The 18,246-nt window shown below is 34.9% G+C and overlaps 1 protein-coding gene across 5 annotated transcripts in view; it reads left to right on the plus strand.

The window, feature by feature from the left end:
- SLF1 (SMC5-SMC6 complex localization factor 1) overlaps nt 1-18,246 on the plus strand; it is a 92,905-nt gene that overhangs the window by 46,585 nt on the left and 28,074 nt on the right. For all 5 annotated transcript variants that reach the window (XM_030816882.1, XM_030816886.1, XM_003261620.3 and 2 more), the window contains 3 exons: nt 2,504-2,632; nt 3,195-3,360; nt 11,120-11,267. In XM_030816882.1, the coding sequence (XP_030672742.1) occupies nt 2,504-2,632; nt 3,195-3,360; nt 11,120-11,267 (443 nt within the window). The remainder of the gene's footprint in view (nt 1-2,503; nt 2,633-3,194; nt 3,361-11,119; nt 11,268-18,246) is intronic.

An 18,246-nucleotide genomic window follows, 5' to 3' on the forward strand; every position in this document is an offset into this window, starting at 1 on the left:
GCCTCAGCCTCCCAAAGTGCCAGGATTTAAAGGCATGAGCCACCATGCCTGACTGCTTCGTTTCGCTTCTCTTCTGTCTTCTCTTTTCTCTCCTCTCTTCTCGTTTGTCTCTTGTCTTCACTTTTCTTCCTTTCCTTTTTCCCTTTTCTTTTCTCTTCTTTCCTTTCCTTTTCTTTTTCGAATCTCACTGTCACCAAGGACAGAGTGCAGTGGTGGGATCATAGCTCACTGCAATCTTGAACTCTTGGGTTCAGGCCATCCTCCTGCCTCAGCCTCCTGAGTACCTGGGACTACAGGTGCCCACCACCATACCTGGCTAATTTTGTTGTTGTTATGGTTGTAGTTTGTTTGTTTGTTTGTTTTTTGAGAAGAAGTTTCACTCTGTTGCCTAGGCTGGAGTGCAGTAGCGCGATCTCGGCTCACTGCAACCTCTGCCTCCCGGGATCAAGTGATTATCCTGCCTCAGCCTCCCAAGTAGCTGGGATTACAGGCATGCGCCACCACACCTTGCTGATTTTTTTTTGTATTTGGTAGAGTTGGGGTTTCACCATGTTGGTCAGGCTGGTCTCGAACTCCTGACCTTAGGTGATCCACCCACCTCCACTTCCCAAAGTGCTGGGATTACAGGCATGAGCTACTGTGCCAGGCCTACATGACTAATTTTTAAATTTTTTGTAGAGGTGAAGTCTCCCTGTGTTGCCCAGGCTGGTCTCAAATTCCTGGGCTCAAGCAATCCTCCTACCTTGTCCTCCCAAAGCGCTGGGATTACAAGAATGGTCCACCAGGCTCAGCCATAGTTTTCCCTTAAAATGCAATTTAGCTGCCACTTTTTTACTCTTGACCTTTCCTTTAAGTTTGTCACTCACATCAGGCCTATGACTTTCTTAAGGATAGGTGCTCAGTCTTGTTTTTCTTTCTTTAAACTTCCCTCTTACAGAAGGTGTTCAGTCTTAAATATCTCCATCCTTTATATCTAATATAATGCCTGGAATGTAAGTGCTTAATAAAGGTTTGGATGAATTTATTGATGCTATAGGCGATAGATTTTGGGCAGCTTAAAAATAGACTTTTAAACAAACAAAAATACCCAGATTTCATTTCAAAATAATTGGGTACTGGGGAGGTGCTTAGGGAAGTGGTAGGAATATAAATGAGCTAAGTGATACTAGTCTCTCTACTTTTGTATATATTTGAAATATTCCATAATGCATAGAGAAACGTAAGTTCTCTATCTGGCAGTTTTCAGAAAGACTGATTAACTATGTGGGCATGAAGGGTCTTATAGACAGATTGAATATTAAATAAATTGTTAAATTTACAGCTACTAAGGACTCTCCTGAGAATGTTATATTAAAAAAGAAGACAGGGAAAGTGGAGACGGAGGTAGAAAGTTATTAGTGCATTGTTGATATAATCAATAAGAAAGGTGTGAGACTGTAATAGTGTTACTTAGACAATATTTCTTAAATCCTAGAGTTCTGAGTAATCGTCTATTCTCTTTAAAAATATATTACAGAGGTGTGCTGTCTGACCCAGTAGCCACTACCCATATCTATTTATATTTAAATTTTATTCAGACTAAGTAATTAAAAATGTGGGTCCTTGGGTATATAAGCCACATTTCAAGTGTCTAGTAGAACATATACATCATCACAGAAAGTTCAGTTGGAGAGGACTGCTCTAGAAGATAGAAAATAAAATAATGAATTTTAAAAACTCTAAAAAAAGTAGCCCAAAATAATCTTCATTTACTAACTAATGAAAAAGAAAGTAATCTTGGGTAAGAAAGAGGAGGATTCTGGCGAGTATTATAAATTGAGAGGTTAGCTGGTCATTTAAATCAAAAGGACTTAATGAAATTTATTTATTTATTTATTTATTTATTTATTTGTTTGTTTATTTATTTTTTGAGACGGAGTCTTGCTCTGTCGCCCAGGCTGGAGTGCAGTGGCGCAATCTCGGCTCACTGCAAGCTCCGCCTCCCGGGTTCACACCATTCTCCTGCCTCAGCCTCTCCGAGTAGCTGGGACTACAGGCGCCCGCCACCACGCTCGGCTAATTTTTTGTATTTTTAGTAGAGACAGGGTTTCACTGTGGTCTCGATCTCCTGACTTCGTGATCCGCCTGCCCCGGCCTCCCAAAGTGCTGGGATTACAAGCATGGGCCACCGCACCCGGCCAACTTAATGAAATTTATAATTCTTTGTTCTCATTAGTGAAATAAAGAGCACAAAGGGAGAGTACCTGCTAATCATTAAATATTATAATCACTTGAAAAATTGAGAAATTTGATCTATTTATTAAGAATTAAGTACTCATGAGATATTTGACATTGTTTAATTTTTGAAGGAAGAAATGTATTAATAAAATTTTGTTGAACTTAATTTCTATTTTAAGAAAATTTTATTAAAATTCCAGCAATATTCTAGAAGGAGAATATTTTGTTCACAAATGACTTAGTGAATTGCTTGTATGTTATAGATTGTTGGGTTCGTGTTTTTCAGGTCTTGCCTTTTCAATGAAAGCTTTTGTCATCAAATTTCAGAAAATATTGGCTCCAAGGTGCTCCACCTGACGCTGCTCAAATTTTTCTTTAATTTAATTGAAAGTGAAGTACAACATCTGAGTCAAAAGTAAGTTTTAATCGCAAAAATAACACTTTTCTAAATTTCTGTTGTTTTTATGCACCATTTTTTTTTACAATTATTGTAAATATATTTCTAAAAAGTCACCTTGTTTTCTATTTTAAGGTAGATTTGTTTTTAAAACGTATTTCCAGATATTCTCAGTGGGAGTGAAGGTTTATATGCCCCTTTAAAAGATTTCCTCAGTTCACTTCCACTGTTCATTTGGATGGGTAAGAGTGTTTTCATTTTTTAGGATTTAAAAAAAATTCTTTAGTAATTGAATGCTAAGTAAAAAACTACACCAATTTTAAACACTGAGCCTACAATGGTAAGTTTTGCTCCTGCTCTAAAACTTGCAGATAGATTACTGTGTATATATACATTGTCAGTGACTTTATTGAACTGGGGCAATTGTTTATATTTTGTCCTTTAGTATAATTGTTATAATCTTTATATTTTATGATCTATGTTCAAAAATTGCTAGCATTTTTTTTGACAGGAGAGATGTCAAGTAATTGTCATGGTCACATTGGCTTAAAGATACACTTTTTGTTTATATTTTAATTAGGTTGTATGACTGGTCAGATTCTCAGAATCTGAAAATAACAGGAAAGGCAATGCTTCTTGAAATTTTTTGGTCAGGAAGTGAAACCTCTGGGCTTTTGACCAAACCAGTAAATATGCTTTTGGAATGGACTATATATTCTCACAAGGAAAAATGCAAGTCTAATGATGTAAGTAGGATTAATTTATAGATGAATAGTCTATGGAAAAAGCACTTTGAATTATTTACCATTTCCTCTCCTCTTTATTCTTTGGATCACTTGAAAACAATTAAAATGTACCCAAATGTATCATTGTTTTCTATTTAGTTTATCTAATTTTAAGGTAAAAGGCCCTTGGAGACTGGTTCCTTCATCGTCTCACGTTTGCATGTAGTACCTAGTGAATTATTTGATAGTTACTGCTAAGAAATCTCTAGTTACTTACCTTTCTAGATTTTTTTACTTTTGTGCAATTTAATTCATGAAGAACTTAAGATTTAAAAATAAATGAGTCAATCCATACAATTTTTGAGGGGTACTACTAATAAATATTAATATTTATTAGTATTATTTTAAAACTACCTTTTTTGATGTTGAGTTATTTTCTGAAATATTTCTTTATAAGTCGATTTTGCCTGTCATTAGAAATTTAACATATAGTGATTTTAGTGTATTATCCATCTCAAGGATAATAGTGTATATAGCAACATAACTGTGGCACATTTTGGTTGCATAATAAATATTAGTCACCTTTTTCCTTTTCAGTATGATCTCCCTTTGGAATTATATTATCTGCTTTTTTGCGTTATATCATTCATTTCTGCTCTTTTAATTTTTTTTTTACTTGTATCTTCTTGAATCTTCTTTTCTTTTTAGTCTTCATTTCTAATACATCCACTTAATATAAATTACCTATTGAGTTCCACTTGACATTCATTTCGTAGTTTGATACTTTAACCTAGAGTGCTCTGTTTTTTTTTCAAAGTATTTGCTATTGTTAATTTTGATTTCCCCCTTTGATCCAAGAGATATTTTTAAAAGGTGTTTTAAGATTTCTAGATAGATGGGTTTTGTTTGTTTGGCTGTGCTTTTTTTTTGGTTAGTTTCTAATAGTGAATTATAGTTAAAGAATGCACCTAATGCAATTTCTGCTTTCTGAAATTTACTGAAGTTCTCTTTTTGGCTCCATATAAGACGAGGAACCAGAATGTGTTTTTTCTGTTGGATTGGATCAAACTTAATAATTGTTTTAATCAATCCTTCTGAATCGACTTTGTTGATTTGCTCACCTATGTAAGTTTCTACTTTATGTATGCTAATGACACTTACTATTCATAACTGATATATCATGACTACTAGTTATGATCCTATAACTGCTAGTTAGGTAATATCTTTTTCAGGGATCATAAGCATAGTAGTTAGGGTGGAGAGCTCTGGTATCAAACTACCATGAAGTCTATTCTGTCTTAACAAAAATGCTTATGTAGTTCCTCGTCAAATACTTCCTCAGATCCATTTTCTCTTCTCTACGTTTTAAATTACCATTAAACTTACGTTATATCTTTTCTTCATATTCTTTGTGTTTTTCACCTTATATCTCCCTCTCCCTTTCTCTCTCCCTCTTTCTCTCCCTCTACCATTTCCCCTCTCCTTCTCTTTCTCCCTCCTTCCCCCCTCCCATATAGATATTTTTTTTCTATGCTTGCCACATTCTGGATAGTATTTTCATCCAGTTTTTAGTTCATTAGTTCTTTCTTCAACTGTGTCCAATATATTGTTAAACATGACCATTGCATTTAAATTTTTTGTATTTTTTTCCAGTTAAAAGACTTTTTAACTGTTCCAAACAGCTATGACTTGTTTTTATGAGTTTCAAGGTTTTCTTTTGTCTTTAACATGGCAATGACATTTATTATCTATACTTGATTATTCCATATCTGAAGTCTTTATGGGTCTGTTTCTGTTGTTGTTTTTGCTGTTTCCTTCTCGTGCTTTTTTATTTTCTCTTGCAAGCTTGTTATTCACTATATGCTTTTAAATTGCATTTGAAAAGTTATTTGTAGAAACAATATGTGATAAAGACCAGAATATCTTCCCCCAGAAAGAATTTCTGTTGAACTTCTGCCAAGTGCCTGGGTGTACCACTAGTTAAGGACTACTGTAATCCAATGTCTATGTTTGGGGGACTCTAGGTAGTTCAAATGAAGTAAAGGGCTACATATACATTTAGTTTTGCTTCTGATTCACTCTTACCATGAGGATGAAGCCCTTCACTTTTTCATCCTATGAGCAATTAGGTTTTGGCCATGACTTTTTTTTTTTAATCTTTTCTTCCCCTTGCTCCAGAAACTACAGTTCTGTATTCTAGATTCTTCCTTAAAATCAGTGAAAGTCCTCAGGGTAAAGTCAGGTATCTGAGTAGCTCACGTGAGTACCTCACTAGATCTTGGCCTAGCAGTTCCTCATAATTTATTCTTTTTTTTCTGAAATGTTTTGCGTATTTCATTTAACATTTTTAGTTTTAGTTTTCTTCTCTAAGTGGGTTCAATTGAGGCCAGGTGCAGTGGTTCCTGCCTGTAATCCCAGCACTTTGATAAGCTGAAGTGGAAGGATTGCTTGAGGCCAGGAGCTCAAGACCAGTCTGAGCAACATAGTGAGACCCCCATCTCTACCAAAAACACAAAACAAAACCAAAAATAAAACAGATGTAGTGGTGTGCACATATATTAGTTTTAACTACTTGAGAGGCTGCCCTGGGAGGATTGCTTGAGCCCAGGAGTTGGAGGCTGCAGTGAGCTATGATTGCGCCGCTGCATTCCAGCCTGGGTGACAGAGTGAGACCTTGTCTCTAAAAAAAAAAAAAGGTTCATCTGAATTACCTAGGCCTTCATTAGAAATAGAAGTTTTTGCTGGTTTTTTAAAAAATACTGTTTAGTTGTCTGAGGCAGGAAAATAAAAGTTCTTTTTGAGGTACTATTTTTTTTTTTTTCCTAAATCAACATTAAAACGGGAAGATTGCTCGTGAGTATAGCTAGACTTCTTTGTGATCAAGTAATCCTGTTATTTAACAATAACCAGGTGAGTAGGCACTGTTTCATGCATGTATCTGATTTAAAAGAAAGTATGATTTTGCAAATTACAGAAATTGAAAATACCCAAATAGGACTACTATTTACACCTCATTGCCAGTTAAGTATAGCACTTTTAAGCTAAAGCTGATAGCATCTTTATAAATTACCATCTGTCATTTTATTCACTTTTTATACAATGCAATCATTAAGGATAGAAAATATTTCTTCATTATAGAACATTTCTTTTTTTCATTCATTTGATTACATAAATGAAATTGCTCATTTATAACTTAAAACAATAAAATGATGTCACAATTTTACTAAGTCTTCAAAGGACTATCACAGATAAGAAATTACTTAAGAAGCTCTGATGTAAATAGTAACAGATTTATACATATTTAACTTGGAAGATTTTTGTTCAAACTTATAAATAAAAGCAACATATTTGTGAAGCAGTCTGCAATAAATTGTAGCATTGTGATATGAGAACTGGTTTTAAATTTTGCAAGTTAATATTTTATTTAACATTTGAATTGCTTAAATTGATATAAAACTGCTTTTTAAAAATTGTATTACCTTTCTGCTAGAATTCATTCTTGTACTTAATTAAATCTTTTTGGCAGTTTCCAGTTTCAAGAATTCCATGCATGTTCACAGACATCATTTTCTGTACTGTAAAGCATTTGTTTCTTGATTTGCTGAGTTGAAGTATTCAATTTAAGTCATTAGCTAAACAGAAGTCCTCAGTTTATGCTAATATTGTTTTGTCATAATGTCAATCAGCAAGTATTGCAGAGTGACACAATGGCAGTGAATTTCATTGTCATTAATCTGAGAAAGTGTTGGGCTTTCCTTGGCAAAGAGCAGAGGTGGGCTGTGTCAAGGTTATGGAGGAGGTGCAATTTTTACTAGTCCCACTTTTCTTTGAGATGTTCTTAAGTGCTATTGATAATTCTACAACATAGGTAGAAATGTAAGCTAGTTTATATTAATAGATAAGAAAGTTGATAAAGAGTTTAAACAACTTATTCAAGGTGTCACAGCTTGTTAGGGCAAAGCCTTGACTAGAGGCCAAGTCTCCACTGCACCACACTTTCTCATGTTTCAAATGCCAGTGTTTAAAACGGGAAGAGGCACAGTGTGTGCTTTATGTTTGCATCTTTCCAACAGAGTAGTTTGTCACATATTACAGTGGGATATCGTGGAAATCCCTAACCTGGGAGTCAGAAGGCCAAGATGCTAGTTTGTTCTACATTACAGATTAGTCAAGTTTTGGAAGATTGCCAATTTTATAAACTAGAAGTTGTCTCTACTGGCAGATGATATAGAACCGTATTGACAGAATGTCTGGTAATAGAGTTTAACATATTAGAAAGGAATTCAAAGGTAAATATATATCATATATGGAAATCTTGTCTACCTTTTATTTCTTTGTTAATTCTTAGGGTATTCATGTTCTCTTCTGTCAGCTTTAACAGATATTTCAGTATTCCAAGAAAGCTGCTTTCCTTTGATGATTTATTTACTATTTTCTTACTAATCTATTTCTAAAGCTTATATATCCACTATACTGGAAGGAATAGCATCGTTGTTAAAGTGACAGTGAGTATAGTCCATAGCACACTGTCTTGGCCCTATTATTATTATGAGTGTGATAGTTAAGATTATGGTATAAAAGGATCTAAGAACCTGAATTGAAAGTGTCTTTTCATATAAAAACTTACTATTAATGGCTATGTAGTAGTGTGCGTGTTTAGCTAATGACATGAAAACAAGAATAACTTTCTCAGCATCTTTTTTATCATGGTAAAAAAGCTATAGTTATTCCTCAAAATCACTGCAAGACCTCTTACCTCTGTTTAATAACATTAATATCAAGGTAAATTTAATATTAAGCAATATATTAATATTCTATTGTGATTTTAACTATATGTACCACATATTTATATAAGGAAAGAGGGAAAGTCCCAACTGGTTGATTTTTTTTTTTTTTTAAATGTTGTTTTTGGTTGATGGAAAGTTGGATTGTGTTTTTATATAAGGCTTCACTCTGTGGGCTAACATCCTTCTTTCCTGCCCAGAGTCTTAAAGCCTGGGTGGTCTAAAGTGATCTTGATTTACTATACCCTTGAGATGGAGAATACTTTCAGAAATCAAAATTTACCAACCTCTTCTTTCCTGATACTGTCACTGCTGATACTCAGATACATATTATGTTGGAAGGAACATTTTGTGGATGCATATGTGCATATGGACATAATCAATTTACTAGTTTAAATATATATTTTCACTGTTCTGTTTTATATTCTCTTGATAACAGTGAGAAGTAAGGATTAACTAAATTGCTCAGAGTGATCAAGCAAGATACTGGCTTTACAAAGAATGGAGTTGATTTCTTGCAGTGTTTTCTGGAGACTAGCACTAGACCCTAGTCCTGCCAATCACACCAGGGGAGGTGTTGGTGCTACTGATGTGGTCAGACCTGCTGCTAGTTTCCCATGCCATATAGCCGCAACTGCAAGGCTTAAACTCAGCTCTCCTATCAAGGCAGGAGACTGGGTGGGATTGACAGCCACCTGTGAAGACTCACCTGCTAGGATCTGGCTGGCTATCTTGGTCCCTGATCATGTCAGAAGAAGGACACCACTTTCTTAATCATGCAGCTTTTAAAAATCTCCTCAGCCCACACTTGAGGGTCTCTCTCCTAGATTCTAATGTCTAGCCCTACACGAATGCAGTATACTGCCCCTGATGTCATAGGACAACAGAGGACCTGCACACATGCTACTGGTCCTGACTGTTTTCCTTCCATAAACACTGTTCTGGCAAGCTGGTTGTGTGTGCTGCTGGACCATTTGCTTATGTTTGCACAATAAACCAAAAATTGAACTTTGGTTTTGACATCATTTATCTGCTAGCTAGAGCTATTAGATATGGAATGATATCCCAATGAAATATTGAATATACATATAAGAAATTTCTTATCTGAGGGCAGGAGAAACAAATCCAGTAGTCACTGAGGGTTCAGAGTGCTAGGGATTTCTTTCTCACTAATCCCATATTAGGCATAATATGTGCTAGTTTGGTGTGTAATATATAACTCTAATAACACTGAAATACACATAATTTATTCCGTAATATGTAACATAATAACATACTGTTTATGAGTGTGTTAGTTTAGATTATAGTATGAAAGGATCCAAGAACCTGATTTGGAAGTGCCTTTTATATAAAACTTACTGTTCTAATCCCTAAAATTCCACGTAAGCTATGAAGACAAAGTATGAAAATAATATTTTAAAAACACCTTTGATTTAAATATAAACATTTTTTCAAAACATTAAAACCAGCTGAAATTCCTGTGTTCCTGTTATTTGTCGTCTAGGCTTGTCGGATATGTGAAAAAAATCACAAAACAGTTGGGTAAAAGGCATGTGAAAAGGTTTTAATAAATATTGTGATAATAGATTAGGTTATTAGTAATATTAGATCTATTAGTTGTAGATCAGGTTCTTAGATCCTTTTATACTGTAATCTTAACTTTTATACATGAACAATGTTATGTTATATATTATGTTATTTAAGCATAATATATGCCTAATATGGGATTAATGAGAAAGAAATTAGATGGCAGAACATAGTTGTAATCTATTACTGTAGCATTTATTAAAACGTTTTCATATGCCTTTTACCCAACTATTAATTTAGTGATTTTTTTTTCCTACATATCCAACATGCCTGGACAGCAAATAACAAGAACATAAGAATTTCAGCTGGTTTTAATGCTTTGAAAAAGTGTTTATATTTCAATAAAAGGTGTTTTTAAAACTTTATTTTCACACTTCTTCATCTTCATAGCTTCTACTGAATTTTAGAGATTAGAAAAATACTTTCAAACATTAGGGTAAAGCACACTTAGAAGGTTTGTATGCCTTGTTACATTTCTTATAAGAATTTAATGATGTTTATTATAAAAGTAATCATATAAAATGATATGCTTTTTTTTTTTTTTTTGAGACGGAGTCTCTGTCACCCAGGCTGGAGTGCAGTGGCACAATCTCCTCTCACTGCAAGCTCCGCCTCCCAGGTTCACGCCATTCTCCTGCCTCAGCCTCACGAGTAGCTGGGACTACAGGCGCCCGCCACCATGCCCAGCTAACTTTTTGTATTTTTAGTAGAGACAGGCTTTCACCGTGTTAGCCAGGATGGTCTCGATCTCCTGACCTTGTGATCCTCCCACCTTGGCCTCCCAAAGTGCTGGGATTACAGGCGTGAGCCACCGTGCCGTGCCCGGCCAATGATATACTTTTAAAACTGATCTCTACATCTCTAAGTTGGGTAATTAGTATTTGATATATAATTAAATAATAAAAATTTGAATCTGTATATTATAGCAAATGAATAATCTTGTTTACTAGAACTTTTATTCATTGGGTTTCTCAAGTCTTTCTGGAAAATGTCATAGAGAAATGTAAAGAATAATTCTGTATATAAACAGTGGGGGTAGATAAATCTATCTTTTATAGTCATATCTCTCCTATTTATAAAAATCTACAAAAACCAGGTATTTTCTCATTATTTTAATGGAATTATTTCCTAACAAACTTGATAGCATTGGATAAAATTAAAGTTTATTCTAAACTGTTAAGTTGTAGGTCCTTGGAAAATTTGCTTTATTAACTCTTGTCATGTGGAGAGAGAGAGAGATGGAGGGGAGAGAATTAGTTAGCTAGGGTTCTTAAGAATACCTTTTATCATTACATACCCTGTATTTTTAAATAGCTATGTTTTGCCCCTCAAAAAGTATTCAAAATAAATACTAACAGAAATTCAATATTGTAATATATTTTAGTAATTTTTTTGTATCTTAATGTTAGGTCTTCAAACATGAACTAGCTTACTTATTGGCTGGAATTCTTGGAGCAGCAATAGATTATTGGATTTTCCTTGGTCTTAAGATGGGTAAAAATGTGATGCGACACATGTCTGATGACTTAGGAAGTTATATTTCTCTTTCGTGTGATGGTAAGTTGTCTATGTTCTGTTTTTTTCAGACCCATTCTGGAAATTAGTTTTGAATTTCTTTTAAGCAGTCTGTAAGCTTTAACATATGTTCATTTGAAGCTTTCCTTAAAATAGTTATGGGTACATGTTCACATAGACACACACAGAGACAGTATAAAGAGGAAGATTTAAAGTACCCATATTGTTCCTACACAGGTAACTGCTGTTAACTTTTTAATGTCTTTCTGGTATTTGTAAGCATTTTTCATACTATATATGTAATTTTGCATTCTTATTTTCCTCTAAACATTACAGGAGCCTTCCCCCTACATACATTTATTATTCAAATATAATTATTTTGCCTGGTGCAGTGGCTCACACCTTTAATCCCAACCTACTTTGGGAAGCCGAGGTGGGAGGATCTCTTGAGCCCAGGAGTTTGAGACCAGCCTGTGCAACATAGCAAGACTCTGTCTTTAAAAAAAAAATTTAAAAATTTGTTCGGCGTGGTAGTGTATGCCAGTAGTCCCAGCTACTCTGGAGGCTGAAGTGGGAGGATCCCTTGAGCCCAGGAGTCCAAGGCTGCAGGGAGCCATGATTGTGCCACTGCACTCCAGCCTGGGTGACAGAGCAAGACCCTGTCTCCTTTAGAAAAAAAGAAAAAAAAAAAAAACAACTTGCTACCATTTTTTCCCCATTGAGTCTGGTGCTCTAACAAGAAATGAACATGGATGAAGCAAACAAGTAATTTATATGGATAATTTTTTTCACTCTTCTTTTCTCCCCATTACCTATTTTAAAGTCTCCCCTAAAATAAAGGGAGGAAGAGTGTTATTTAAGAAATATGATGACAGAACTCATTTCACAAGGTGAAAAGTTCTACCCAATTCTTTGGGCCTCTAGACTGAAGAAGGCTTCCATAAAGACCTTATGTAGATTCCCAAACTCCATAGCCAGTTTAGGAAGAGTCTTTGCCCATCCTTCCCTTTTTTTCTTTATTTCTTTATTTCTGTGATCCTTAATTCCTAAATGAATACATTTTAAACCAAGTAAGTTTTTTTGTGGTTTTAGCTATAAAAGATGATTTTTATATACTTTTATATACTTGATATTTTAAACTGCCAAATAAGTACTCTGCTACACATGTGTTTCAGTGTATCTTGATTTTATATAAAGAAAATTCTTCAGTATGCCGTCAATCACTTTAATACTTTGAAGAGAGACTTCAGAATAGGAATCCAGGTTATAACTGGGTTCAGGATTTATTCTATGATGCCCTCTGCAGAGAGAGTTCTCTTTTTATACTACCAAAGTTAGAAGATTTTTATCTAAAGCATTTTATCTCTTTTCTTTTTTTCTTTTTCATTGAGCTGAGGGGGTGATTACAGTTCCTCTTGTGGACTAGCTGTCCTTTGTTGCATGACTTTAACATTTCTTAGCTAACATTCAATCTTCCTACAGAACCCTTTCTTACATTTCTTTCCCACCATTCCTACTAGGTAGTTTAGTGGTTTTTATCCTTTTCAGAAAACAGAATTCTGGCATTATTTGCTAGAATGGGAACTAAGCATTTGACTAACAGAATTTCCTGTTTTCATTCCTTAATGAAATTTGAGTTTGGAGACCTAGTAGAGGATTAGCAGTGGCTTTAGAGATTATCAGGATAGTTATATGTCTTGTTTCCAATACATAGTAATTGCCCTTAAGGAATTATAATTTATCTTATAGTTTAGCCAAATGCATGAAATAATGAGCCTTGTATTAAAAGGATTCTACTACCTGTTATACATTTGCTTCAATGCTTTCTTCACTAATACTCTGAATTTCTCTTCACTTTAAAGTAGGACATTGTTATCCAATGTTATTTTCAGTTTTTACATGACAAGTGTAAAACCTAGAACTTTGATTCTGTGAGTAACATGAACTTAAACTGAACCTTAGTGTTACTATTATGATCCTGTCAACAGATTATTTTGCTCCCAAAGATCTATTAATATATTTGATCACTAACATTCAAAACTTTCGATGAGACTTAAATTGTCACTATTGAAAAGTATTTTTAAGTCTTTTTCTTTACTTTTCTCAAAATGTACACATGTGCATGTGCACACACACGCAGTTGGTTGCTTAGGCTTCAAATTTGGTTATAGCTAGGCAGTTTAAAAGTTTTAAACATTTTTTCTTTTGTCTTTTTTTTGAGACAGAGTCTTACTCTGTCGCCCAGGCTGGAGTGCAGTGGCATGATCTCGGCTCACTGCAATCTCTGCCTCCCCGGTTCAAGTGATTCTTGTGCCTCAGCCTCCCAAGTAGCTGCGATTATAGGTATATGCCACCAAGCCTGGCTAACTTTTTGTATTTTTAGTAGAGATGGGGGTTTCACCATGTTTGCAAGGCTGGTCTCAAACTCCAGACCTCAGGTGATCTGCCCACTTCAGCTTCCCAGGTGCTGGGATTACAGGTGTGAACCACTGCGCCCAGCCAAAAGTTTTAAACATGTATTTCTAAAAATGGTTCAAATTAATATTTTTCTATTTTCTGTCTAGTTTTTTTCTTTTCTGTTAGTGCAGGCTGATGTTTAACCTTTGTCAAGAGACAGAAATTCAGTGAACATTTTATCATAAACCAGTAGCCTCCAGCCTGGGGGACAGAGTGAGGCTCTTCTCAACAACAAAAAATAATGTTTAAAACTTTTAAATTGCCTAGCTATAACCAAATTTGAAGGCTAAGCAACCAGCTGTGCATGTGTGTGCGTGTGTGTGTGTGCACGCATGCGTGTGCACACGTATACATTTGGAGAAAGGTAAAGAAAAAGGCTTAAAAACACTTCAATAGTGACAATTTAAATTTCATCTGAAGTTTTGAATGTTAGTGATCAAATATATTAATAGATCTTTGGGAGCAAAATAATCCATCAACAGGATTATAGCAGTAACACTAAGGTTGAGTTTAAGCTCATGTTAGTCACACACAGAATCAAAATTCTGGAGTGTTGTAATAATGTCCATTTTGTTTATATTTTGATGAATTTTGAAATTCATTGTCTGCCGCCTCTTTTTTTCCCTCATTTCTTTTCTCTGCGGATATTCCTTTCTTTAAAAAAAAAAAAAAATCATTTATTTTGCATTATTCTTCTACTCAGTTACTATCTTTTGCTTTTCCTAAGTCATTAGTAAAGATGTTATAATTTCACTGTTATGTAACTTCCAGTTGAAGGTATAGGTCCATCTTTCTCAATTATGGTAAACTGGATGTTCTGATTTTTCCTAGTTCAGAAGTACAAAATTCATACTGTGATACTACTCAGATTCACATCTACCAAATTCATTTCAGTTTAGTATAATTTTTAGTTTATAATTGTTTTGTCAAGAATTAAGGCAACAGATATTTTAGAAGATAAATAAAATTTTTTCCATCAGATCTCATGTTCATCAGTTCCATATAGATGCCACTCTATGTTGTTTCTAAACACTTTGGACAGAAATTTTCTTTTCTGTATTTTAAGCTCAAATTATCTGAAATTTCTTTTTTATGCCTAATTGAAATTCCTCATGTGGTGGCTTAAACTACAGATTAACAAAGTTTGTTAAATGTTAAGTACCAGAGAGTAAATGTTACTGGCTTTTTAGGCCCTACAGTCTCTCCCTGCCACTCAACTTTGCAGTTGTAGTAAGAAAGCAACCACACACAATACATAAACAGACAGCATGGCTGTGTTCCAGTAAAACTTTATTCATAAAAACAGGCAGCACACCATAGTTTGCCAATCCTGACTTAAACATATTTCTTCTCCAGTTGTTTCAGTGGGAAAGAAGATGTCATCAAAATTTACTATAGTTTTTTTTTTTTTCCATATCTTTGGAGAACTTTAATAAATTTCCTTTGCCTTTCTCAGATTACATTATTATTGCCTGATAAATACTTTTTCTAAACCTTTATTCACTTTTGCTTTGTTATCTCTTAATTTCTTTCCATGCTTCAGACCTTTTTCCTAAATATAAATGTTTATGTATCATTACTAATTCTCAGCCAAAATGTTTCTGTTCTCTTTGTTTATTCAGCAAAATTTTATTGGCATTCTACCAGGCATTGAGCTAAACACTTTTCTATACAGTGGAAGAAGGAAACAAAACATGGTCCTTGTGGTTTGTTTTTTTTGTTTTTTTTTTTTTTGAACTTTAAGAGAGATAAACTGTAATTAAGTTAATATAAATATGTCATTTAAAATAAGTGCTCTGAACAGGAAAAACTAGGTGTTGAGATTGGTGAACTTTTATACTGTATGACCATGGAATGCAGAACATGAAGAATAAGTAGAAGTTTGACAGGGCAGATTGTTTTAGTCAGAAGGAAACATTTACCAAAACTCTGAATAGGAAAGAAGGCCTGTTTGACACCTTCTGGTGCCTGGCTGATGGGAAGAGAGGCCAGAATAAGGCCAAAGAAGGGTTAAGGGAGTTTGTGTAGGAATTTGTAAGCCTTGTTAAGGAGTTAGAAGCTATTGAAACAAGGGAGTAGCATTATCTCATTAACTTGATTTAAAAAGATTGTCCCGGCTTCGCTCTCTATCATGAGTTATTGGTATCTGCTAACTGTTCATTCATTCATCTGTCAAATACTAAATGTTTACTCTGTACAGATTAATGACCTATATACTGTAAGGGCTACAAGTATGACCCTTCCCTTAAAGGTATTACAGTCCACGGGCTAATTTTCTTGTGTTCTCTTGTTCATCTATTATTTTTTATTCCCCTTGACTTTGTGACCTGGTAATATGTCGATCTGTCATATTAATACTTTGTATTCCTTATTTCTATAAGCCCATCAGATGTGATCCTTATTAGATAAATAATTCCATTTGTAAATTTCAATGTGAGATCAACTCTTTTGAACTCTACAAGTTATTTCTGCTTTGCTTTTGCCTCTGTCTAGAGTTCTTATGTTAAGAGATCAATTGGTTGCAGTACACTCTGTGATGATAGATAGGGTTTTTAATGTATATAATTAGAGATTAAATGTTCAAATTATCTTTTGATTCTTATCCTTCAGTTTACTGCTTGTACATTTTTAGATAACAGAGAACGGGTTGTAAGTAATTTTCTCCTTTCCAACTCATAAAAATTGTATCTCGGCCAGGCGCGGTGGCTCACGCCTGTAATCCCAGCACTTTGGGAGGCCAAGGCAGGCCGATCACAGGGTCAGGAGATCGAGACCATCCTGGCTAACATGGTGAAACCCCGTCTCTACTAAAAATACAAAAAATTAGCTGGGCGTGGTGGCAAGCACCTGTAGTCCCAGCTACTCGGGAGGCTGAGGCAGGAGAATGGTGTGAACCTGGAAGGTGGAGGTTGCAGTGAGCCGAGATCGTGCCACTGCACTCCAGCCTGGGCAATAGAGCAAGACTCTGTCTCAAAAAAAAAAAAAAAGTATCTCTGTAGAGGCCATATTGGAAGGGATTATCTAAATTCAGTGATAATATATCTGTTTGGGGTTAGTTGTATCTGGTTAACATCTGACCTGAAGCCATTTGCCCAAAGGTTTAAACACTTCTTATGACAAGCTGCCACAAGGCAAGGGCATCAGATCTCTTTAGTCAAGGCAAGTTTCTCAGCCTGTGTACTGATTATGTTTTGGGCTGGATAATTATTTGTTGTTGGGGCTGTCCTGTGTGTTGCAGCATCCTGGGCTTTTGCCCACTAGATGCCAATAGCATCCCTTTCCCCAATGTGGCAACCAGAAATTACCAAATGTTACCTGAGAGCAAATCCTCCCTTACTTCTTGCATCCACTATTGAAAATTAGAGTCAAGGGTCAAGGACTACAAGACACTAGAGCCCCAGCCTTTTATGAAGGCATGTGAGCAGGACATTGACTGGGTGTCTGCATTCTCTTCACCCTGAAAGAATTCCACCCCTGAATAGAGAGGCCAGCTTTTACGCCTTATACTGCTATTAAGTTTATCATTGTCTGATTTTAAAACTATATTTTAACTTAATGCTTATAATTTTAATTCTTCTCTTCTGCTGTTTATTATGTTTATTTTGCTAATTGTATTGACTTATTCTTCTTCCAGTATTTATAGTTAATCTGCCTTATTGTATAATAACACAACTTTTTTATGTTGTTTGTAATTTTAGCTCTTGATATCCTCTTGGTTGGTCTTATTTATTCTTTCATTATCATTTTGTTGCATTTTCATTGTGTTACATGGAGAATATTAATAGTTTATAATATTAAATAGATCACATGGGAAATAGTCACTCCTTTATCACTTCCAATTCATGGGTATATTTATGCATTTTCTTCTTATTGAAGTTCTTGAGGTTTTGTAGAAGAGATTTGAGGCTCTTGATGTTTTCTTGTTTTTTGTTTCATCATTTAAAATTATCCACCATCTGGCACGTGCCTGTAGTCCCAGCTACTTGGGAGGCTGAGGCAGGAGAATGCTTGAACCTGGGAGGCGGAGGTTGCAGTGAGCCGAGATCGCACCGCTGCACTCCAGCCTGAGCAACAGAGCGAGACTCCGTCTCAAAAAAAAAAAAAAAAAAAAAAAAAAAATTTATCCACCATCCCCCATAGTAGAGTGGATGCAGACTTCTGAGGAAGTCTTTATACGTGCTCTTGTTTCATGTTTTTCTTCTTCATACATGCTCCTGTTTCATGTTTTTCTTCTTTATATATGCTCTTGTTTCTTGTTTTTCTTCTTTACCTTGTGCCTTTCCTCCTTTTCTGCAGTGATAAGATTCATGGGTGTTGTCATAGGAAGCAGTCTACTTTCTTCCTATCAACTCAGTACTGATCATTGCAAATTAAATACTTGTATGTTCATTTAAAAACTAATTACTGATTTTTCAAAGAAGCATCCCTATTGTGGGAAGAGATCTTTAATGGTAGTTGGAAAGTATAGTGATAAATAAAATCCCCTCTATATATTCATATATTACCTAATCTGTATATATGTAATTTCAAGACTTGTATCTGAAATAATGAAACCTAATGATTG

The sequence above is a fragment of the Nomascus leucogenys genome, chromosome 2, assembly GCF_006542625.1.
Source record: "Nomascus leucogenys isolate Asia chromosome 2, Asia_NLE_v1, whole genome shotgun sequence".
In the NCBI taxonomy this organism is placed as follows: Eukaryota; Metazoa; Chordata; class Mammalia; order Primates; family Hylobatidae; genus Nomascus; species Nomascus leucogenys.